This window comes from Ceratotherium simum, chromosome 29 (genome assembly GCF_057802395.1).
Source record: "Ceratotherium simum simum isolate JZ-2026a chromosome 29, ASM5780239v1, whole genome shotgun sequence".
Taxonomy (NCBI): Eukaryota; Metazoa; Chordata; class Mammalia; order Perissodactyla; family Rhinocerotidae; genus Ceratotherium; species Ceratotherium simum.
In genome coordinates, this window is record NC_141928.1 from 6,859,050 (window position 1) to 6,883,109 (window position 24,060).

Sequence of the window (24,060 nt, forward strand, 5' to 3'; positions counted from 1 at the left end):
GGCCAGGGGCCACTGCAAAGACACAGGGAAAACAGAAATGTACAGGCGGCGGCGGGGGGGGGGGGGGGTGTCGGCATTTGTCCAGTCCTGGAGAGCACACAGAGCCTGAGCTTAGATGCCAAGACAGAAGATGGGACCAGCTGTTTATTCAACAAAAGCCTTTTATTCATTCAAAAATCAACCATTGGGTTTATTCTGCAGATATTAAAAAAGGGGGGCAAGGCTTCCCATCGCAGTGCCCTTCTGCTAATTCACTTACTTACTATCGCTGGGGGAGATCTAGAGGAGGGGCGTCTGGAAGACACGCTGCCAGTAACGTGGGGCTGGAGGCTCAGGGCCTGGGGGAGGTCAGAGTCCCCTTCTCGCCTCCCCACCTGCAGCCTCCCTCTGGAATCACCTGTTTGGCCGGTTAAGGCCCCCAAGCCTTTGCAGCTTGTCGCCACCAGGGGGCGCTGCCACGTCCCGTTGAATCCCTTAAAAGCTGCAGCTGAGCTGGGAACCCGGTAGCTTTCTGCTAGGCGGGCAGTGAGTGGGGCTTTCTCCAGGGAGAGGCTGCCTCTCCCCGAGGGACCCAGGCACCCCAACCTCTCTATGCCACATAAAGAAGAGACAATGTCCCCAAAAGCACAGGTGCACCTGTTGTCTAGGAAGTTGGCTGTCGAGCTGAAAAGCATTTCAGAGGAAGAGGGGGGTGCGTACTCTAAACGTTGCCTGGTTAAATACTGGAAACTCGTGACATTCTCCTAAGTGCCATCGACACAGAGTGGGGAGCAGATGCCGTGAGGATGAGGCCAGGGCCGCTGCGGACGTGCTGCCCGAGGCTGGACCCTGCTCCTGGGCCCAGGGAGCCGGGATGGGCAGAGGGACTGGGCCTGGCTTCCGGCTGGTCTGGGATCCCCAGGGAGCAGCATTTGATGGGGCTGTGCCTCGGGGGGAAAACGGTGCTGGGGAGAGAGGCCACGGGCTGCTCAGGGTTCCCAGGGTGCTGCAGCTGGAGGCCCAGGGAGAGGAGGGGACAGAGCTGTCCCTGTCCAGCAACCTCGGGCACAAGTGGCCACTGGCCAGCACCCTGCCAGGAAGAAGGGAGGCCCTTCGGGCAGCTCCGGCTCTCGGGGCATGGACCCGAGCTGTGCCTGAGGCGTGGGTCCACGGGACCACCAGCTGAGGCCAAAAGCCACACCTGTGGCTCCAAACCAAAGGCCAAAGGGCACGAAGGTGGGAGGAAAGCCTCGTACAGAGACGGTCCAAGATGTCCAAGCTGGACGGGTCCACATGCTTAACCCCGGGTAACTCTCAGCCACAGTCCCCTTCTCACGGTGCCTCCAGGTCGGGCTGCCCAACAGCTCCTTCCCACTGGACCAGAGAGGCCAGTCGAGGCTCAGGCAGAGGCCAGAGAAGCACTCTGACCTGGGAAAGGCCCCACTCTCCTCCCCTCCACCCCCATGTCCAAGTTCATCTCCTGCCCTAGGAACCTAGGTCAGAGCCGGGCAGAGGAACTGCAGGATTTGACAGTGAGTCCTGGGCCTCGTGGGCCAGTGGCCTGAGCAGGAAGGTGACCGCAGGGGCCTCAAGGAGCCCAGCCTTCAAAGTCGCCTGTGAAAATGGAACTACTGCTCCCTGTCCCCTTAGGACCTGGGGGGCTTATCGTGGAGCCAGAGTGCAGCCCCAGGGTGTGCTACATGCAGGCAGGGAGAGTCTGGGGTTGGCTGAGGGCTCCAGCCGACAGCAATGGAAATGCAAGCCCCACACTGGCAGAGCGGCTCTCTGGCGGAGGGTACCGAGCAGAAGCTCAGGCCTCCCGGGAAAGCGCGAAGCGGAGACCAAGGGCAAGTCAAAGCGGGAACGAGGGCCACTCTCCTCCCCGAGGGTGGATGAGCGGGGGGTGACAGGCTGCTGACCTTGCCAAGCAGCAGCAGGAATTCTGGACTCAGGCCTGGCCCTAAATAGTCTTGGAGGCTGCTTCTCAGCCCCGAAGCCTTCCCTTGGTGAGGACTAGTTCTGGGCCAAAAGATGGCTCACGAGTGCAGAAGGGACCAGAAAGCACTGCAGGGAGGGACGAGGTGTGACCTCTGACCCACACGCCACGACCAGTGGCAGCCGTCTCCAAGAAGACTTGTGCCAAGAGACAAAATAGTGACTCAGACAGTCCCCGTGTCTGCCGGGGTCTGGCAAACACAGCCACAGACCGCAGAGTTGCAAACTGCAGGAAACCCAGGCTTAGGATATACAGTGTCGGCAGGGAAGAGCCTTCAGATCAACCAGCCCAAGCCTCTGGCTCTGCAGCTGGGGTAGCTGGGGCCCAGAGAGGGCAGGGGGTGGCCCACAGTCACAGAACAGGGCCAGCCTCAGGCTCCCGGCCTCGGGGCCAAGGTTGTCTGACTTTTCTGATGGCACTGCCCTGCTGCCCCATCTCAGTGGCAGGCAGAGCTAGAAGCTTCCTGTGACCACATGTGGGCCAGAGCCCCGAGAAGGGGCCACGACCCAGAGGGGACTGCCTGTAGCCCTTCTCTCCTCCCCTCCCTCCCAGCATTTGAGCTAAGAGAAGGAAGGGAAGAAGGATGCTGTGCAGTCTACTGGACAAGGCAGACAGACAGGCAGAAAAGCAGAGTGGGAGAGAATGAGAGACTATTTTCCAAAGCCACCAAGGAGGGAGAAGGAGCCTTCACTTCTGCTCACTTGCTTGCAAAGACCCCCTCTTCCCTCTTTCCTTATGTACCCAATCCCCCTTCCTGGCTCCCAGTCTCAGGACAAGCCTCTCCATTCTCCATGTGGCTGCAAACACCAACGCAAAAGCTGAGAAACCGGAAGATGCCCCCTGTTGTCCTCAGAAAAGATGTTATGGACCCAGGGGAGGACACAGGTCCGGGAGGTGTGGACACGGAGCAGAGAAGAAGGGTTCAAGGAGGAGGCATTCGGGCTGGAGGGAACAGTGCATTAGCCATTTAAGAAACCCACCTTTCCCCTCTCCAAACATCGAGCACAGTATCTGGGGAAAAAAAAAGGTTTTTTGGCTTCTTGGCCGCTGCAGGCCACCATCCTCCCAAGCACTGGGCAGGTGGGCAAGGGCGTGCACATGTAAACGGTGGGCCCCGCATCCCTGGGAGCTGTGGACACGAGAGGCAGCAGCAACAGTTAACACCAATAAATAAAAGATATCAATTATATATGTATAAAAAAAAACCTCACTTTCCCCACAAAAAGCACAATACTGTTATCACAAAAAAATCATCATCATCATAGTTACTCATCCTAGCCACGCAGGTGGTTTTGCTGCTAGAGGATGGGGGACCAATAACGTTCATCGGGCCCCCCGACACCCCGAGCCCCGCCGTGGCCAGGCCGTGACTTCCATGGCCTCTCCAGCTGCCCAAGGACGAGGCAGAGTCCTCTGAGTCCCCGAGGCCTCCTCCCCATCTGTCAGTCCGTATCTTCTACAACAGAAGGTAGTTTTTTTCTCTTTTTCAATGTCTGTTTGAAATAAAAAACGAAAGCACACGCACAAGAGAGCAGGAGGAATCGAGAGGCCGCCGGCAAAGCAGCCGAGTCCTTGGTTTCGCTGGGGCTGCAGCCTTTTCCGATCCGCGCTGCTGTTTTCCGGACAAGCAGAGGTTGTTGACAATTGGAGCCACTGGCTTAGGCGGCGGGTGGGTGCGGGGCCGGGGGAGGAGGGCCGGGCCTCAGGGTTCCAGGGCAGCCCGGCCGGGTGTGGACGAGGAGAAAGGCTGGGTGGACACAGGAGGGTGGCGGCGGGGCTGAGGTGGCCTCACGGCACGGGAGGAGGTGAGTGGTTCTCAGGCATCTGGAAGACACGAGGAGGTGAGGCGGGGTCAGAGCTGGCTGCCAGGGACACACGCACACAAAGGTAGCGCAGGTGGGGGGGAGCAAAGAGAGGCCAAGGTGGCGTTATACAGAAGTCCTAAAAATGTGCTCACCCTCTGATCCACCCATTCAGTGATGAGTATTTATCCTTAAGAAATAAATGCGATGTTTCCTACAGTATCTGTAATAGCAAAATTAAAAGGGAGGGTGCAACCCCAGTGTCCACTCTCAGGGGACTGGTTGGAAAAATGAGGACACAGGCATAACATAAAATAGTTTGCAACCTTTAAGAACAATGCAGGAAATGGCCAATAAGCACACGAGAAGATGCTCAACAGAATCAGTCATCAGAGAAACGCAAATCAAAACCACAGCGAGATACCACTTCACACCCACTAGGATGGCTGTCATCAAAAAACCGGAAAATAACGAGTGTTGGTGAGAGTGTGGAGAAACTGGAACCCTCGTTCATTGCTGGTGGGAATGTAAAATGGTGCAGCTGCTGTGCACAGTTTGGTGGTTCCTCAAAAAGTCAAACATAGAATTACCAGTGACCCAGCAATTCCACTCCTAGGTATGTATCCAGAAGGAACTGAAAATAGGTACTCAAAGAAATCCACGAACACCCATGCTCATAGCACCCACTCACAATAACCAAAAGGTGGAAACAAGCCAAGTGTCCGTCGATGGATGAATGGACAGACAAGATGTGGTACATCCATACAACGGAATACTATTCAGCCATAAACAGGGGTGAAGTCCTGACACGTGCTACAACATGGATGAACCTTGAAAACATGCTAAGTGACAGGAGCCAGTCGCAAAAGGTCACATATTTATGATTCCATTTATATGAAACATCCAGAATAGACAAATTTGTAGAGACAGAAAGTAGACTGTGGTTGGCAGGGGTGTGGGGTCTGGGTATGGAGCTCTGTTCTGGAGTGATGCAAATGCAAATGCTTCAGAACTAGCTGGAGGTGGTGGTTGCACAACATTGTGAACGTACCAAATGCCACTGAACTGTTCACTTTCAAGTGGTTAATTTTATGTTACGGGAATTTCACTTCAATAAATGTTTTTTGAAAAGCAGAAGCATGGGGAGCAGTCACGTCTGTTACTGTCTGTGTCATGCACAGATCTTTCCCGTAACCTGCTCCTCCCCCTGTTTAAATCGCATGGCCCTGCTCCCCGCATTGGACAGGTGTAAGTTCTGATCCAGGGGGGCCATTTCCCTGATCTGCATGAGATGACTTGAAAACATTCTCTGGGCCAATCAGAAGCGATGTGGAGGTGGCCCTGGAGGAGGAGGCAGGCCCCGCAGGACCAGAGCTGGGGTGGCCATTGTGGTGCAGGTGTGAAGGGAGAAAGGGGCCTGGAGCAGTCGCCCGGAGAGAGGCAGAATACCCCAAGGGAGAGGCCTGCGTTCTCTCAGGCTTCCCATCCCCCGTGCCAACCCCGCGAGGCTGGGCTGAGTTTCCAACCACATTCTTCGCCTTCCGCAGTGATCTGTGAACGCTCATGATTTGCAGTATTGTATCTGCTGGTTAAAACCACAAACGAGATGAAACTCATCAAATGCATCTAAATCCATCAATTCATAATTATATACATATTTAAAAAATTTCACTGGTCACCTCTAAAGGATGTTAGAAATCCAACTCATTTTGAAAACTGATAAATAAAGAGAAAGAATTAAGGATCCATCTTGCCTTTCCTATTAAAACCTAGGCCTCGGGGTAACCAAACAGCTGATGAGGGGAAGTGTCCCTTTGTAGAAGCAATCCAGTCAACAATGAAGACGGAAAGACAGCTTTAGAATGGCACCATCTTGCACCACCTAATAAATGAATGAACGAGTGAATGAATGAATGAATCGAAGCGGTGATCATCAAGGGGCCACCTGGTGGACACGCAGCCCCACTCACGAGGCGTCCTTGCAAAAGTGGATCATACCGCACGCCAAGCCTGTCTGTAGCCCGAACTGCCCACTTCCAGGAAGAGCAGGGAACAGAGCACGTTAACACCACCACGGGCGCACTCAGCAAACCCCGGACTGTGGGCAACCACAGAGTGTCTTCCTCGACAAATAGCAAGAAAAAAAGGAAAGGGGGGAAACTTATAGATTAAAGCAAACTTAAGAGATGCATCAAAAACACAAAAGAGAGAGAGGGAGAGACCTATCAACCGGTTCCAACATGTGGCCTTTATTCCGATTCTGATTCCAATAAATAAAAAATTGTGAAAAAAAGCTGTGAGAAAAAGGACACTGGAATACCAACTGCAGATTGGAGGGTAGTAAGGAATTATTATTGATTTTTTGGCATTATGGATTATTTAAAGAATCATTACCTTTTAGAAATACGTTTTGAAATGTTTATGTGTGAAATGATATGACATCTTGAATTTGCTTCACAATAACCTCGTGGGGGAGGGTCTAGATGGTCCAAGACTGGCCATGAATTGGTGATTCTGAAGCTGGGTGATGGAACATGGAGTTACACCATTCTCTCTACCGTTGCCTGTGAATAGTAAACCTTTTTTTAAATCTGCCCCCAAATTTCCAACAATCTAAGCGTCCCACGCTGTCAGACTGGTTAAATTACGACCCAGCTATAGACTGGAATACTATGCAGCTATTAAAAATGATAGTCTCAGACAACATTGACCAATGTAGAAAACATGCACGATCTCAGTTCCTGAATAATGCAGTGATTATATAATGGTAATTTATCTAAGAATTGTGATACTGCAGGAATCTGAGAAGGCAAATAAATCACAAAAATGATGAACACAGGTTGGATATAATTACTATCGAGTAGGTTCTGGGACCAGTCTGAGGAAAAGAGGAGGGCGATCTTCAGGAAGAGCTATAGACAGGTGGATCTTCTCACTCTGAAAAGCTTGTTGTAAAAATAAAGTTACACCTTCCTGGCTGACATATCGCTGGTGAGGGTAAGGTATATGTCTACACAAATCGTGTTAAGGAAAGCCAGCGTGGACACAACAGGATATGAACTTTAGGCCACGTTGGGTAAAACACAAAAATCTTTTCTTAGTGTCACGTCTCCAAAAGAAACAGTAAATGTTTCCTGTAAGTTGTTCATTTAAAAAAAAACAACAGCCAACAGCATATGGTTAGGAACTCATTGTTGCCAAGGAAATATAGAGACATATATATTCATAGGAAACTGTGAGACAAAAACAAATAGGGTGATTCAAAAATAATTGCACGCTTTCAAGAAATTAATTACACTGTCCGACTTTTCGTTGAGGAGATACATCAAGAACCTGTGTTTGTACTGCTTTTTCCACGGCCTGGAGGAAACAAAACAGCATGTCATGTGACGGCTGCCCCTGAGGCCACTGGCGGTAATTCACAAAAGGAGACTCAGAAAAATTCGACAATGATCAGTATGCACCATGGGACCCAGAGCTGCATACCGAGTGTTTCTACGACTATAGAAATAACTGTGATGGTTCCTTACAAATTGATTTGATTATATGTTTCTATGTGACCTAGTTACTGAGTATTAAGTTCTTGTAAGTATTCAATTCTTTCTGAATTGCTCTGGGCACAAAATGTTCACAGTGGTTATATCTGGGTTATATATGAAGGTTTTTAAAAAATAAGATTTTTTATTGAGGTTTTCTTTTTAAACGTATTCTAATGTCTCTTCAATGAAAAAAGATTTCTTGTGTAAAATAATAATAATAATAGAAGCTTCAAAACAGTGTAGGCCTCCTAAACAAAATATCAGCAAGTCAAATCTGATGATACATAAAAAGCACAACACATTATGGCTAAGTGGAGTTTATTCTAAGAATGCAAGGGTGGCTTAATATTCAAAAATCAGTGTAATTCACCATACTAACAACAAAAAAGGGATAAAAGTCATAAGAGCATCTTGATAGATGCAGAAAAACAATTTAATAAAATTCAACACCATTCACAGTTTTTTTAAACAAATAACTCCTAGCAAACTAGAAAAAAAGGAAACTCCTAAATCTGATAAAATCTATCTACAAAACATTTACAACAAACATCCTAATTAATGGTAAATTATTGAAAGCTTTCCCCCAAGACCGAGAGAGAGACAAGAATGCTCACCTTCACTACTTCTACGGGGTATTACACTAGAGGGCCCAACCAGTGCAAGGAAGTAGGAAAAAGACACAAATGGCAGAAGGATAGGAAAAGGAGGAATAAAATGTAGACAATCCAAAAAAATCTAAGGCAGACTCTTAGATTTAACAAATGAATGTAGCAGGATCATGGATATGCGATCAATAAACAAAAACCAATTGAATTTCAATAAACCAGAAATAAATGGAAACTATGATTTTAAAATTACCATTTATAATACCATCAAAAATATCAAATTTCTAGGACTAAAGCTATCAAAAAATGTGAAAGACCTTTCATCTGAAAACGATAAAATAAAAGACTTAAATATACAGAAATATACTATTTTCATGGATTGGAACACTCAACATTTAAAGATGCCAATTCTCCCCCAAATTGAACTGTAGATTCAGCTCAATTCAATCAAAACCCCAGCTTGTGTATGTGTAGACATTTATAAGTTGATTCTAAAATTTATATAGAAATGCCAAAGTAACCAAGGCCTTCTGGAAAAAGAAGCAATGGGACGTCACTTCAAGGTTAGGTTATAAAAAGGCTGTGGCTTTCATCTTGAGTTCTCACACTCCTCCCTCCTGGAAAGCTCACTCTCAGGGGAGCCACGTTGTTAGGCAGCCCTGTGCAGTGGTCCACATGGCGAGGGATCGAGGCTACCAAACCAAACAAGTGAGCTTAGAAGCAGATCACCCCCAGCCAAGCCTTCAGATGAGACTGCAGCCCTGACCAACACCTGGTGATTATCCCAGTTTACCTGAGATGGAGGGGTTTCCCAGGACGTGGGACTTTCAGTACTAAATGTGGGACAGTCCTGGGCACACTGGGATGGCTGGTCACCCTACTGACAGCTTGACTGCATCCTCACAAGAGACCTTGAGCCAAAGGCACCCAGCTAAGTTGTGCTGGAATTCCTCAAGCTTGTTCTTTTCAGCTGCTGTTTCGTGGTAACGTAGGACACAGCAACAGAAACTAAGACAGCACTTCACAAAAGGAGATATTAAAATGGATGGGACAAACATGCCAAGATGCCCACTTCAGTGCTCATCAGAGAAACGCAAATTAAAATTACAACCAGCTATCACTACACACCCACCAAAACAGCTAAAATTAAAAAGAGAGACTATCCAAGGTTGGCAAGAATGTGGAGCAAGTGGAACTCTCATACTATACTAGAGGAAGTACGGAACGGTACAACCGTGTTGGAAGACTGTTTGGTGGTATCTACTAAAGCTGAACATACACATATCCTGTGTCATGGCAATTCTACTCTTAGACAAATTCCAACAGAATGATCATCTGTCCACCAGAAGTCATGCACAAGAGTGTGCCTAGCTGGACAGGGCCTTGGGGGTCATTCACTCCCTTCCTCCCAGCCAACACAGAGGACAGAACAGAGAAGAGGCAGGGCAGAGGGAGAAGAGGATGAGAAAGGAAAAAGGATGACAGTTCTCTACCAGCAACAGAGGCCCCTGTGGGCATGCTACCAGCCTGCTCTTACTGCAAATCCTAGGATGGAACAAGAAACTGCATTTGAGCTGATCAAGGGAGCCAGGAGCTTAGGTCTTCGACTGGCCACCCAGAGAAGGGATGAGAAGCCCCCGCTCTCCCCAGCCCCTGGTCCAGGCTGAGAACTAAGTGTTCTCAATGTTCTAGGTGTTTTCAATCCAGGGAAACTTCTATTCAACCAAATCCTCAGGATGAATCTGGGTGTATAAAAATGACAACAAGAGAGGGGCTCTGGCTGATTTGAAAGCCCTGCCTCCCGGGCCTCCCCATACCAGCTATGCCCCCCACTGGGCAGACCCTAAGTGCCCCCAGGAAACCCAGGTACTTATCTGCCAACGCCACGTGTCCTGTGGCGGGGCTTCCCCCGTCCCCCACCCCAGGCCCCAAGTCCCCTCCACTCACCCCAGCTCTGGGCCCTGGACTATACCAGCCCGTCGTAGAGGGATAGCGCCTGCACGATGGAGGGGTCTGCCTTGGACCCCTCCTGGAACTCCTGCAGCGTCAGCTTCCCGTCGGCATTCTGTAAGCAGAGAGAGGCAGCTGAAGGCAGAGGGATAACTAGCCTCCTAGGACAGGGGCCTCTGACCCGGACCCTGGACACCCCTCCCTTGGAACCAGGGCTGGTCCCAAGAGAGCTCCCCAAGTGAGGTCAGGAGGGAGGCAATGCAGCTCACTGGGTAAGAGAACTCAGGCACTAGACAGACCTGGGCACTTCCTGGCTGGGTGACCTTGGGCATGTGACTCACGTCTCTGGGCTCATTTCCTCACCTGGGGACTAGAGATAAGTGCATGGCTTCCTTGGGGCACTGGGGTGTACGCTCCATGAGCTCAAGCTGCATAAAGTGCTCAGCCACCCAGAAGCCCCCCATAACTCCATAGTTACCATTATCACTGCTATTAATTCCCATAAATGGTGGTTAGTCCCAAGCAGCTGAGAGCCTACTGCATTTCTCTGGGGTCACTCTTGGAAGGGCATTTAAACCATTCCCAGAACAGTCTACACTGGACCCTGGGAGGACCCTGGCAGGAGCTCACACAAAGGGACTTTAGTGGGTCTCTTGGAAGAGGGGATGGTTTGGGCCAGAATCCCTTCCCCTGGAGCATCTCTCAAGGAAACCTGTGAGAGCAAAAGAAAAAGGCCTTGGAGACCACCAGCCCACCTCCTGCACCCAGAGAGGGAAGGCATGACGAGGGTTCCGACAAGCACAGCAGGCCGTCCCCGAGGATTGCCCACTGTGTCCCCCACACACACGCTTATCTCCTGGGATGCTCACAGCTGCCTTAAGAAGAGGCGCTGCTCAGGGGGGAAACTGAGGCTCGTCACACACCCAGGGGCCCATGGCTGGTAACTGGGGAAGCCAGAATTTACACCCAGTCTGACTCCAGGGTGGGCTTTCTTTCCCTAAATAAGGAAGGTATGAAGCGGGGCACTGAAGGAGTGTGTGGCCTTGGCATTGAATAACATTGAACCAGCCTGCGAGGAAGTTAGTCTCCTTGCTGCACACTCTGTCAACACGTCTTTAGATTGTTACCGAGAGACCAGTGCAGTCTGAGCCCACATGTCTTCCCTGTCTCTGACATGTGCTAATCTCCCTGTTTTAAGTAAGAAAGTTCAGGCCTCAGGCTCAATGCTTTCAGGACAAGCCCGGGTATCCAGCCAGAATGTAATAAGCCTGACGTCACTATAATTTGTATTGCTTTATTTAAGGCAAGCAATGGGTTTCCTTACCATCCTGATATCAAATTCCCATTTAAAACAAAGTTACTTCAGGTTAAAAATAAAAAGGTTTGATTTCAAGAAGAGTTTCTTATCCTGGGGTCTATGGAGAGAATTCAGCAGGTCTGTAAACTTAGATGGGAAAATAATGAGGTCTTTCTCTTCGCTAACTTCTACCTGGAATTTAGCTCTTCCTTCCATGATGAATCTAAGTGACGATCCCCAACAGAACCAGCAGTACCGGTGACTCCGTCAACCGTGGGGATCGCGGGCGTGCTCGTAACATCACGGCCGCTGCAGGCATGGCGTGTGCGGGTCACCACTTGGAAGGTACGGGGGGGTCAGACCCACCGCGGCTTCTGATTATTTCACATGTTAATGAAGAAGCTCATTTATCCTACATCACAAGTTCTTTTCGAAAAATATTTTAAAAGCTGTATTCCAAAATAATGAGCTTCCTTTTTGACCTTAGGGATTTTATTTGATACACCTAAAGCTATGATTCTGAGAAGTCCACAGACAACTTCTCCAGAATGCCAAAGGGGCCCATGGCAAAAAATTTAAAAGGTTAAGAATCTTAGCTGATAAAATAAAAAGTGTTGGGCAGACTTACTTAACACTCTGGATGCTTGATGGGGACGGCTGCTGACCGGACCAGTGGACACGACACCAGGCTGTGCCGTCTGCCTAGAGCCAGGCCCATAGGTGGTCGGTGGCACCTATGGGAGGTGTGTCTACTCTCTGCCCACTGGGGCCTGAGGCCGGGCCCCTACACCTCACCTCCCTGGTCAAGGTCCAGCCTCACCCTGTCTCACCTTGTCCATCATGGCGAAGATCCTGTCCACCCTCTTCTCGGGGGTGTTCTCCTCTTCGGGGAGCTCCACGGTGTTCCCCTGCCAGCAAAATGACAAGGTAGGGGCTGGGGTCCTGGCCAGCCAGGCTTTGGGTGCTTTGCCCAAAAATTCGCCCCCCGGACCTGGGCTGGTTCCAGATGAGGACTGCCGACTCCCCACAACGCCCTCACCATCTCTGCCATTCTGCTCTGGAACATCCCACCCACCCCAGCCCCCACCTGCCCCCCAAGGTGTAGATGTGCAGAGTGACCGCAGGCAGTGACCCCTGGCCAACTCTTCCCCCAGGCAAGAGAGCAGTCACACGGGGGTGGTTCCTCTGGGCCAGACCCGGTCACTCAATTTGATGCCCCTCCTACCACGCCCCAGCCCACAGGACCCGGGCCTCTCACCACCATCTGGTAAATGGCATCCACGATATCCAGCATCTCGTTCCTGGTGATATAGCCGTCGTTATCCAAGTCATAGAGCTTGAAGGCCCCTGCAATCAACCAGCCAGGGCTGTCACCCCGGCCCAAGGCAGGGAGGCTCTGCCACACCCCCTTCTCCCTCTGCACCGCAACACACGGTGGGGACCCACAGCCCCATTACTAGTCCAGTCAATGCATATTTATACAGGGACAGACATGGAGAGACACACACACAACACGGACACACGCACCATTTCAACTAGGGTTTCAAGAAAAGAAACTAAAAGTAAAAAGAAGGGGCAGTGCGTCTGAGAGCGCAGAGGCCTCAGAGGCTGGCGCTGAGGGAGGGAGGATTCTGGCCCAGGAGGAGCCTCCTTCCCCACGCCCCGCTCCCCTTCCCCGCTGTGGACAACCTAGAAAATAACACAATATGCCTGGCGGGGAGGAGGGAGCTTTTGCATGAATAAAATCCTCTCTTTTATTCTTAAAAGAAAGAAAGAAAGAAAAGAAAAAGGAACTGCCAGGTTTTCTCGGTGCCGACGTGAGGCAGTGTGAACGTCTTAGCGAGTAGAGTCCTGGCCCAGCTGTTTGCCTCCCAGCTCTTCTCTCCAGATTCCCTGCTGTTCCCCTGCCCGGGACCCTCTCCCCTCCTCCTCCCCCTCCAGCTCTCACAGCTCTCACCCTGCCCCGCTCACTCCTGACTCCTAACAGGGTCAGCTCCTCTCCTCTCGGCTCACACCTCCCTCCTCCTGCCTCGGTTATGGTTTTATGGGGTTTTTTAAAATACCGTCCCAGTGCTAGACTGATGGTCACGAGAGCAGGTGCCCGTCTGTCTGATTCACCCCTGGACTCCTGGTCTACTGCCCAGCACTGATATGTGGCCGTGTTCGGTCAATATCTGTTGGGTGAACGAGTGAATGACTGAATGAATGATATCAGTCATCAAAACAGCGGCCACCTAAGTGGTGGATGCAGCATGGGAGCCAGTCCTTTAACTGCACACTGCACTGCCCGCGGTCCCTTGTCTGCACCTGCCGGAATGCCCCCCGGCTTCCGCGCCATCTGTCCACCCCGCCTAATTAAGCCACGTTCCTCCTGCATGGCCACCTCCAGGAAACCTCCTCCGACCTGGAAAGGCAGGACGCCCGTGCCGCTCTCTCAGCCCTGGACGGTCGACCTGGCCCCGTCATCTGGCCCCCCTCCAGCCTGGGACCACCCAGCAGCCGCCTGACAGAGCCCCGGGGCAGGACTTACACCGCAGCTTCTCGTCCAGGGTTCCCCGCGAGGTCACCGACAGCGCCTGGATGAACTCGGAGAACTCAATCCGCCCGTCCTGACAGGAGAGAGGGGCAGGGTGGCCTCGGTCAGCGCCAGGCCACCTGGTCAGGCCGGACCTTGGGCGGGTGGTGATGGGCAGCGGGAGGCACCAGGTCTCCACGGCCAAGGCCACCCAAGTGGACGAGGGACAGGAGAAGGAAGAGGGAGGGGAGGAAGTAGGGTGGGAAAGGGGACAGGCTGGGCAGGAGAGACAGGAAGAAGGGGTGAGGCTAAGGGAGAGCCTGACTCCAGATCTGATGGGAGAAAGAGCCAGAAGGCACCACCGACACACACACCCCCTCTCTGGGCCAGAGCCGCCCGGAATCCCCTTCCCCTTGGCCTCGAACCACAGGCTCAGCGGCCTTGCAAGAGGGCAGGGCTCTAGATGGTTCCATCCTACCTACTTGTTTTGCAAACAAGGAAACTGAGGTCAGGAGAAGGCAGAGCTCTTCCCAGGGCCAGGCAGTGTGACTTCAGCCTGGGGACCCCCGGGGAGAAAGCCAGGGCATGACAGAACAGAAACCACCCGAAGGCCCAACAGCACGAGGTGTGGAAACAAGCCACAGTAAGTGCACCATGAATACGGGGAGCCAGGAACAATGTGGGCATGGGACAGAGCCCAGAGGACTGTGGACGCCGCAACAGTGGATGTGCCAACTGTCAGCACGGCCATCGCCAGGAGGGGACACAGGCTACAACACAGATGAGCCTTGAAAACATGACGCTCAGTGAAAGAAGCGGGGCACAAAAGATCCCCTACTATACGGTGCTCAGAGCCTCAGTTTCCTCGTCTGCAAAACGGGGGTATTAAAAGGACATACCCCACAGGTGGCTGGTGTAAAGCTTCACTAAAGAGAATCCCCGTAAAGGGCTCAGCACACAGTAAATGTTCAGTAAATGACGGTTATGACTATAAATCCTGCTGTTATCCCTGGAGGCATCTGCATTTTGTGCTTGTAAGAAAAAGGTCAAGCTATACACACGTGTGCATGTGTGCATATATGTGTGCACACATATCTGTGCGGTACATGTGTGTGCACGTGCGAGTGCGTGCACTTTTGTGCATGTATGTGTGTATGCATGCATTTTTGCACGTGTGGGTTGTGTGCGTGTTCGTGCTTGTGCACAGGTGCATGCATTTCTGTCTGTATGTGTGCATGAGCGTGCACACGTGCGTGCGTTCCTTCTCCAACAGGGAACGTCAGCAGGAGAGAGTGGGTGTGGAGACACTGCGGTGCCGCGGGAGCCGAGCAGGCTGCTGCAGGAGGGAGGGGACTGGGCTGGCGCAGGCCCCGTCCATCCCCAGCTCACCTTGTTTTCATCAAAGACGTTGAAAACAAACGTGGCAAACTTGGTGGGGTCTCCAAATGGGAAGAACTGCTTATAGATCTTCTGGAAGCCGGCCGCGTCCAGCTGCCCGCTGGGGCAGTCCTTGATGAAGCCCTTGTACCTGGAGGTAGCAGACCAGGCGAGAGAGCGGGAAAGAGACGCCAACATCACCCACCTGCCGGGATCCTGTCCAGCGCCCCGGAAGGCGGTGAATCCCCGTCCAGAGAGACAGGGCCACACAGGGGTCGTGGGCTCATCCCACTTCTGCCTCTCGCTAGCTGTGTGGCCCAGGACAGGTGACCGCACCTCTCTGAGCCTCTTCTGTACAAGGCGGATGAGAGTCGCCATGAGAATGAACCCAGACACTGTGCACAGAGCACTTGGCCACTCAGCCCCGTGCTCTGCACAGGGGGGGCTAAAAAAAAACTCACACCGACAACCCCCCAAGCCGTGCTCTAGCACAAGGCACTCCCACCTCCACCACCTTCTCCCCTGAGCCCCTCCTGGCACCACAGAGCCGGGCAGGCTGGTGGTGCTGGTGGGCAGAGCCACCATATGGGGCCGGCAGCTGGCTCCTCCCACATGCCTGCACCCCCCACTATGCACACACCCCCCTCTCCCGGCCTCTGTTCCAGGGTACTGTGTAAACAGACGCAGGAACAGCGCAGCAAGCTTGGAGGGCACCCCGGTTTGTTCCAACGGGCCTTGTCCACCCTCCACCCCCAGCGCCCACACAGCACCCTCCAGACACCCAGCCAGCTGATGGCAGCATGGCTTTGCAGTCCAAATTGTGGTTCTGCCATTTGCTAGCTGTGCAAAGCTCAGGCAAGATCTTTCACCTCTCTGAGCCTCAGTCTCCTCATTTATAAAAAGGGACGGTTATCACCCATCTTGTCAGGATTGGGTGGGAGGATGATGTAGCATACTTGGCACAGGGCTGGACTTAAAAAATAATCAGTAGCATGATCTTTAGTATTATGAACTCAAATGTGCTGTTTTAAACCAATTCACGAGTTGGCTCCTGTGTGTAGCTTAGCAACTCCAACTGGGACGTACATCCCTGAGGAGTCCCAGCAGAGGGAAGCTAGAGAGAGCGATGGGCTGTTACCAGCTGCAGCTATGACCCTCGCTGGGCCACTCTCTGCCGGGGACTCTGCAAACCTCATTCTCCTGGAATGCCCGTAACAGCCCGATGAGCAAGGGACTGTGAGAAAGCCCCCTTTAAGGACGCAGAAACGGAGGCTCAGAGAGGGGAAGATCTGCGAGTCCTCGCAGCCCAGACCGGAGCTGAGGTGGGGCTCCAAGGTCAACGCCACAGGGGCCAGATGCTCAGAGACACGGGGTCACTGAAGACTTCACGCCTGCCCTGCTGTGCTGGGTCCTAACGAGACCCACGTGAAGATCCCGCTCTCCTCTCACAGCCAAGGAGAGGATTCTGGGAGCATCGCACTTGAGGCTGCTGGTGGCGCCATGACTGGGGTCCATACATGGAGGGAGCATGTGGAGAAGCCACTGTCCCCCTACCCACTGGAGAACAATCTAGGGCCTGGGATGGGCGCTGGATGCACGAGGACCTGAAAGGCCCCCGAAGGAGGGAACCTTGGGAATTCTGCGCCCCAAAAGATGGAAGTCAGAAGTCAACAAGAAAACAAGACTCTTGCTAACACATCAGCTGTTCCCTAGGGGTGAGGGAGAGGCTGGGAGGAGAGCAGAGACGATGGAGTGGGGTGGAGCTTCCCTCCTGGGGTCGGGCTGGAGGGGGCACCCACTGTCATGACAGTGCCTACAGCAAGTGTGAGGTCATAAAAGAGGCTAGGCCTCCGCACCCCTCCCCAACCCCACAGGGCACCTCAAGGGGCCAGAGGCCCAGGGAGGCGGGTCCCAGCTCCGTAACCGGGGTCACTGCCCCGTCTCACCCTCCTCCTGGACCTGTGACAACAGCCCCTGCTGGGCACTGAGCTCAGCCTCACAGACGGTGCCTCACGTGGTCGCCACCTCAGTCCTTGGTGGTGGGTTCAGGGAGCCCATTTCGTGGACGGAGGCACTGAGGCACAGGGCTTGGGTGCCCTCCCACAGCAGGTACCAGGAAGGGACTCGGCCCCTCCAGCTCTCTCCCCTTAGAGCCTCCTTCCCAGTGGCTCCGGGCTCAAATCTTCACACCTGGGCCAGGACGCAGAGCCAGGGAGAAGGAGCGTTTTGGAGACAAGACCTGGTCTGTGACCCCAACTCCCTGGCCAGGACGGGTCCCTGGGCAAGAGAAGGGGACAGGCCTGGCACCGGGACTTGATGATCCATGTCTGGGCACATCCCACTGTCACCAGACGGCTCTGGGTGCCGGGAAGGGGCCATTCCTTCCCCTCGGGCTCTCTCTGAGCTTCCCATTTCTCCACAATGGACTTGTGTCACTTGAGTAATTCTAAAAGATTATTAAACACAATAAAGAGAACACAAAAGGCGCCCAAAGGCCTCTCCTGGATGGGTCCCTGTGGGTGGCTCACAGGGCCGGCTCCCCAGAGGGGAAGGCGTGCTCCGAGGAGCAGCAGAGGGGGCCGTCAGCGCTGGGAGCAGCTGCGGTGGGCCGGTGTGGGGGCCCCGCAGCGTCAGTGCGGGGCAGGTGTGTGCAGGGAGGCCAGCCTCAGCGGGGAGCCTTCCGGGCGCCTGTCTGGTTACCCCTGCAGAGGCTGTCACGTCATCGATTAGCAGGGCCCCAGGAAGAAGCCCCCACAGGGCAATGCCCGATCGATTAAGGGGAGCCCCAGCTCAACGGCCCAGCCCCCTCTCCCCCGCCTTATTCCACACCCAGCCACACTTTCTAGAGCTTGCCATGCCATCTCCAGCCTCAGGCCTTTGTACCTGCAGGTCCCTCACCTGCAAAACACGGCCTCCTCTTCTTTACCTGGCTAATCCACTCACCTACCAGGTCCCAGCTTAGGTGTCGCTTCCTCCAGGAAGTCCCCCCAGGCCCCCAAAGGCTGCCCTGCTCCTCTGCTCTCGCACCCCTTGGGGGTCCCCAGCACAGCATGGACCACACTGTATCATATCTGCCTCCAGGCTGTGTCCCCCAACAGACTGTGAGCTCCCTCACACCACGGCGCCCCGATGCCTGGCCCATATGCGGGCTCAGTAAATGTTTGTCCAGTGAGCTCAATGAATGAGCTGAATGAATGAATGAGCACACAAACTGCCAGGCAGGGACAGAGAAAGCGGAAGCCCAGGTGTCCGGTGACTTCCTCCTGAGCCCTGAGGACCAGAACCCAAGAGCTCCGCGGGGATGGTTAAGAGAACCACTGATGTGCTCCCACCCCTCCGTGGACTGGTGGGGACCTGGGGGCCCAGAGAGGGAGACAGACTGGCCCAAGGTCACACAGCAAGTCAGCGGCAGAAACAAGCCTTAGACCCAGGGCTCCTGCCTCCCAGGCTCCCACCCCGCCTGCCCTTCCGGCAAGCCAGGCTGCACCGCCTCCACGAAAAGGCACGGGCAAGTGCCTGCTGCCCAAACATTACATAACCCCATTGTTCATCCTCGGGGGGGCACCCTGCCTGGCTGGAGCAGAGAGAAGGGGCGGTCTGAGCTGTCCCAGACACCCCAGTTGCCCCCAGGCCTCTAATTCGCCCTGCGAGTCATCACAGCTCCGAGGCCAGGACCTCATACCATGGTCCAGTCCTGAGGTGTGGCCCCCACTGGTCGGCTGAGTCAGGACACCCCCCACCAGGCACACACCCCCTCCCCACTGCAAGCACCCCAGGGAGCTGCCGCCTCATGATGAAGTTCATGCCCAGGAATTCCGGCCCCAGGATGACGGAGAGCGTGACTCCATCCCCCACCCGGGCCCAGGCCTCAGGTTCCCACAGGCCCGGGCTCCTCCCTCTCCTCCCGGGCGGCCCCCCTCCTTCAGACAGGCTGCCACCAGGAAACCTGCGCTGGTGCCTGCCCAGAGACGCGGGCCCTGTGCTCCAGTCCTGGCCCCGGCCTGCCTCGCTGTGAGAGGGACCCCCAGCAGGCCCCTTCCCTGCAACGCCCCTCAGTTTCCCTGCCTGAAAAAGCGGCCTAGACCAGATAGAGGTTTCTTCACCCGGCACCACGGACATGTGGGGCTGGATGGCTCTTGGCGATGGGGCCGTCCCGTGCACTGGAGGGTGTTGAGCAGCATTCCTGGCCTCCACCCACGGGATCCCAGTAGCCCCCCTCCCCCAAGTTATGACATCCAAAGGTGTCTCCAGACAGGGGCAGAACCACTCCTGGTGAGAACCACTGCACTAGATGGCCTCTGGGGACCCCCAGAAGTTTGGGAGGGGTCTACCATAGTGTCTGCCTTTCCAGCAGTCTCTGCTGTGAACATCAGCTACCATTAGGGACCTACTGAAAGCCGGGCACCGGGCTGCGCACTTTCCAGGCAAGATTTCACCGAATCGTCCCAACAAGCCTGGGAGATGAGGACTGTTATGTCCATTTCACAGATGGGGAAACTGAGGCTGGGGAAGGTTAAGTCCCCTTCTGGCTCAGGGCCTTCATCTGGCTATTTCTTCTGCTCGGCCCCACTCTTTCCCTCCTCCTTACCCAGCCGACTCCCGCTCACCCTTTCGTTCCCGGCTCCAGTGCACCTCCCTTCGAGAAGCCCCCTCTGGCCACCCCAGACCCAGTCACGCTCCAGTACACACACTCACAGCACCCTGTCCCCGGACCGGGCCTCAGTGGCGCCTTGCGCAGCTGTGCACGAGGCGAATGACCTGTGTGTCCATGTGATGATGGCCCAGCGGGTGCACCGCATGGTCCGCCGAGGCAGGACCGAGTCTTCCAGTTCACCCGAGTCTGCGGGGCCCACCACAGCGCCTGGCACACAGTAGGTGCTCCAGAAATGTCAAACAGAGTCCCACGGCTAGCAGACAGGGTGGCCAGAACCGGAGCCCTCTGCCACCGCCTCTGTGCTCGTGCAGGACGGGGAGACGGTCGAGCTCCAACATCCCGCCCGGCTCTCCAGCAGCCCAGAGTCGCCAGCCGAGGCCCGAAGCCCTCAGTGGCCCTGCTTTCCTCAACCCCTCCCCCTTCATTCCGGACCCAAAGTGGAAGCAACAGTGGTCCTAGCATTGTCGCTGGCACCGGTCGGGCCAGAGAGCAGGGGAGAGACACAAAAAAACATCCTGTTATCACAGTTCTCACCGAAAACTGGCAACTTTGGGGGACCAGCACTGTCAGGTCAGGGCAGGATCTCGGGGACCAGCCCCTGAGTCTCCAGGCACCACAGAGGACTGACGGCCTGGGGTCCACCACGCAGGCCCCACGGTGACACGTCACCCAGGAGGGCACCCACTTCAGAGAGTGCTTCCAGTGTGCGGTAGGAAGGAGTTGGGGAGAGAGCTATTATTATTATTATTAATCTCCATGCTTATTGTTTCACTGGCTGCACCGAGCACGCAGGAATTCTGTAACATGAAAAAGGAGTTGAATCTTTTTAAGTTTAAAGAACTGGAAAGGCTTCCGAATCAGCACCACCCCTGACCCGTGTGCAACCCTGGCAGCAGACTTTCCCTCTCTGAGCCTGTTTCCTTGTCTGTGTGGCGTTTATCTGGAGGCCACCCCCCTACATAACTTCTTCAAGAGCAGGGGTCTTAACTCTTTGGGGGCCAGAGAGCCCTTTGGGAACCGGAGAAGCTGTGAAACTGAGCCCCGGGGACGGGCACAGCCGGAGAGCGCTACGCACCCAGGGTCCAGCCCCACGCACACAGGTTTTTGATAAACCCGTGTTGGTTGACTGTGTCCAGGAGCCGGCTCTTTGAGACAGAGTGGAGACGAGAAAAGAAAAGCCTGGATTCGACAACTGCAATCTTCCACTTCTTTAAAAGGGAAGGGAGAAAAGAAATCTGTCATTTCATAGAAACACTGAAGGCTGAATGCCACTGACAAAGCAGTCCCGGCTCACGCTGGGCTTCCTCTGCGCACGCCTCCGCCCCTCCTCCGCCCCGGCCGCGCCGCCTGCGGCCCCCCCGGAGGCTCCAGGCACCTCGCCTCCTTCGGTCCCTGCTGCCCCCAGCGCCCGGCACTGGCCTGGCACACAGCAGCTGCTCAGGAGACATTTACTCAATGAACCAACCAACAAATGAGTGAATGAGTGAACGAACGTTCCCCATGACACGAGTCCAATTCCCGTTCCGCTGCTCGTTCTCTGAGGGCCCGGAGCAAAGCCCCAGCGCTGCCAGGGCCTCGGTTCCCCGAAGGCCTCAGCCTGCTAGAACTTTCCGGAATTCATTGCTCAGTTCCCATGGAACCTTGTCCTCTGGGACACAGCTGGGAGCAAGGCCCGCGTCGCCCTCTATGCCCATCTCCCTCCACGCCAAGGGGTAAGGATGCAGGGCCGCTTGCCGCAGTGTGAACGGCGGGGCACGAAGAGGGAGACGAACGGATAATAGAGCAGAACCCAGCTGCAATCAGCCAAACGCGCCGGCAGCGCCGCGGCGGCCTCGCCCGCTGCTCTCCCAGCGTCTTCCCAAACAGCTCCCTGCCTGCCAGCCCCTCCCGGGCTCCCTGGAGACCTGACTTCACACCACCCTGGAGGAGGGTCCCAAACACAGCCCTGCGGAGGGCGCCTCTTCCTCCCCCCCGCCCTGTCCTCCCACCCCCGCCGCCTTCACACACACACACACACACACACACGGAGCTGCGTACCCTGGACAAGTATCTCTGCCCCCTCCAAGCCTCAGTTTCTTCAGAATATTTGGAAAATAGAAAATATAAGAGAAAGAAAGGACCCATAACCCATGTTGCCACCACCCCACACACCCGCTGCCAGCCTCTGGCCGGTCTCCCATCCTCTTTTCCCTCTGCGTGTTTCTCATCGTGGAATGGTGTCAGGGGTCCTGTTTGTGACATGCTGTCTCCACTCAGGATCGTGGCCTCTTCGTGCTCCAAGTGATCACGATGTTCACATTCATCTTTAAGGGCCTGCTGCAGTTTCTATAATTTTATTTATTTATTTTTCCCCCAAAGCCCCAGTAGATAGTTGTGTGTCATAGCTGCACATCCTTCTAGTTGCTGTACGTGGGACGTGGCCTCAGCATGGCCAGAGAAGCGGTGCATCGGTGCACGCCCGGGATCCGAACCCGGGCCGCCAGCAGTGGAGCGCGCGCACTTAACCGCTAAGCCACGGGGCCGGCCCTACTGCAGTTTCTTAATCAGCCCCCACTAGGGTTCCTGATCTTCCACTGCGAGAAATCGGGCTCAGAGTGGGAACTGAGACAGGTGGGACGGGGCAGGGAAGGTGCCAGGCTGGCTGCAGACTCTGACATGGGCCTCACTTCTCTAAGCCTCCAGCCTCCTCCCTCTGCCAAAAACAGACAGCTGCACCAGCAGCTCCCGGCTGGGAGCGGCTGAGATGACGCCGTGGGGCACCGAGCGTGGAGCCTGTTCCGTTGGCGCTGGCCCGGGCGTCACACTGCTGTGACCTGGCCCGTGCCCCTGACAACCTGGGGCCTAGGCTCTCCTGGAGGACCTGGGACGCCACCAGCACCGAGGCCTGAGTTCTAGTCCCAGCTCTGCTTCTGCTCCCTGGGTGGCCCGGGACAAATCACAGAGTCACGTAAGAGCCCAGGGCCCTGGTTCCCCTGCTGTGTGGCGGCTACTAAAAGTCAGCACAAAACAAGACGATCCTGTACCATCGAGCTGGAGAAACAGGGCTGGAGGGTCAGTGCAGACCCCTCCGAGGAGGGGACACTGGAGTGGAGATGCCAAGATCTGGGAGCGGAGGGAACAGCAGGGACGGCGGCTCTGAGGAATGAATGACCTCGGGATGGGTAGGGACAGCAAGTGTGGCTGGTGCCCAGAGAGCCGGGGAGAGGGTGAGGTCAGGGACCTCGGGGAGCCCTGAGGGCCAGGCAAGGGGTTAGGGCTTTATTTTAGTGCAGTGGGAAGCTGCAAAGGGGCTTTAAATGAGGGAGAGAGAGAAACACAGGAGGAAGCTGCAGCCGCATCCCTGGCTGAAGCTACCTGGGCACCAGCAGGAGGGAGAGGAGAGCTGTCCCCTGCGCCCGCTGCTCTCCATGTGACCTTCTCTCCTGTTCCCCACTCCCACCCCAGATGGTTTCACCCTAAATTGTCTGCTGCCCCGGTGGGCTGGGCTCAGGACCCCAAGTGTTCCCAGGGGAGGGCGGGCATCGGCACCTTCCCCAGCTGCCAGGCGCCCTGAGAGCTGTTGAGAACATGAAGGGACACCTGCTGGAGGCTGTGGTGAGAAAGGTCCTCTGAAAACGGGCCAGAGCATCTGGGACACAGGTGTTCATCCTATTATCTCCCGTGCAAAGGACAGAGGGGATGGTGGGCCTCGTACAGTCCCAGTGAACCAATGAGGTTCAGGCCAATCGAGGGAGAACAAATGGGTTCATTTTGTGTGTTAGAAACCATTGCACTGGCTGCCTGGAGCACTGGAGGAGACTGATCCAGAGTGCCATAATCTGTGATCCATTACCAATGTCTGCTGTGGGCACAGGCGGGGAGAGCGGAGGTGTGAGTGTCACTGTTTAATCATCCTTGATCTAGCTTCGCCCTGTGGGAGGTAGGGATGTGGGATGTAGCCCTTCTAGAATACAACAGTGATGTGGGTGGTGGGCCGACCAAGGAGGGCCAGAAAAAGGTATGGGTCAACTATCTCCTAGCCTTGAAGGCACCACCAAAATGAACCAGAGGACGTTCACTTGAGGTCCACAGAACTTTATGAGCTCTTTAGAGAGCATTCCCCTACAGCAAGGACTGGGCGACACAGGGCCCGGGGTCCCGGTTCTGTGGTGGAAGGATCAGCAACTGCTCTCTACTGGCCCGCATCTTTGGCGTCCCTGCTGCTCCTCAAACACGCCAGGTCCATTCCCACAGCCGAGCTGCTGTCCTTGCTGTTCCCTGTGCCCGGAACACTCTTCCATGGCTGAGTCCTTGTCGTCCAGGTTTCAGTTCAAATGTCAGCTTAATGAATGAACGAGAGTCACACC

The 24,060-nt window shown here is 54.6% G+C and overlaps 1 protein-coding gene across 1 annotated transcript in view; it reads right to left on the bottom strand.

Annotated features, from left to right (window-relative positions):
* Positions 1–3,146: 3,146 nt before the first annotated feature.
* Positions 3,147–24,060, bottom strand: part of NCS1 (neuronal calcium sensor 1) — a 47,404-nt gene continuing 26,490 nt past the window's right edge. The window contains exons 3-8 of the mRNA XM_004423578.3: positions 15,073–15,211; positions 13,699–13,777; positions 12,427–12,515; positions 11,999–12,076; positions 9,869–9,986; positions 3,147–3,799 (exon numbers count right to left, since the gene is read on the bottom strand). Of these exons, the coding sequence (XP_004423635.1) occupies positions 9,888–9,986; positions 11,999–12,076; positions 12,427–12,515; positions 13,699–13,777; positions 15,073–15,211 (484 nt within the window). The 3' untranslated portion in view covers positions 3,147–3,799; positions 9,869–9,887. The remainder of the gene's footprint in view (positions 3,800–9,868; positions 9,987–11,998; positions 12,077–12,426; positions 12,516–13,698; positions 13,778–15,072; positions 15,212–24,060) is intronic.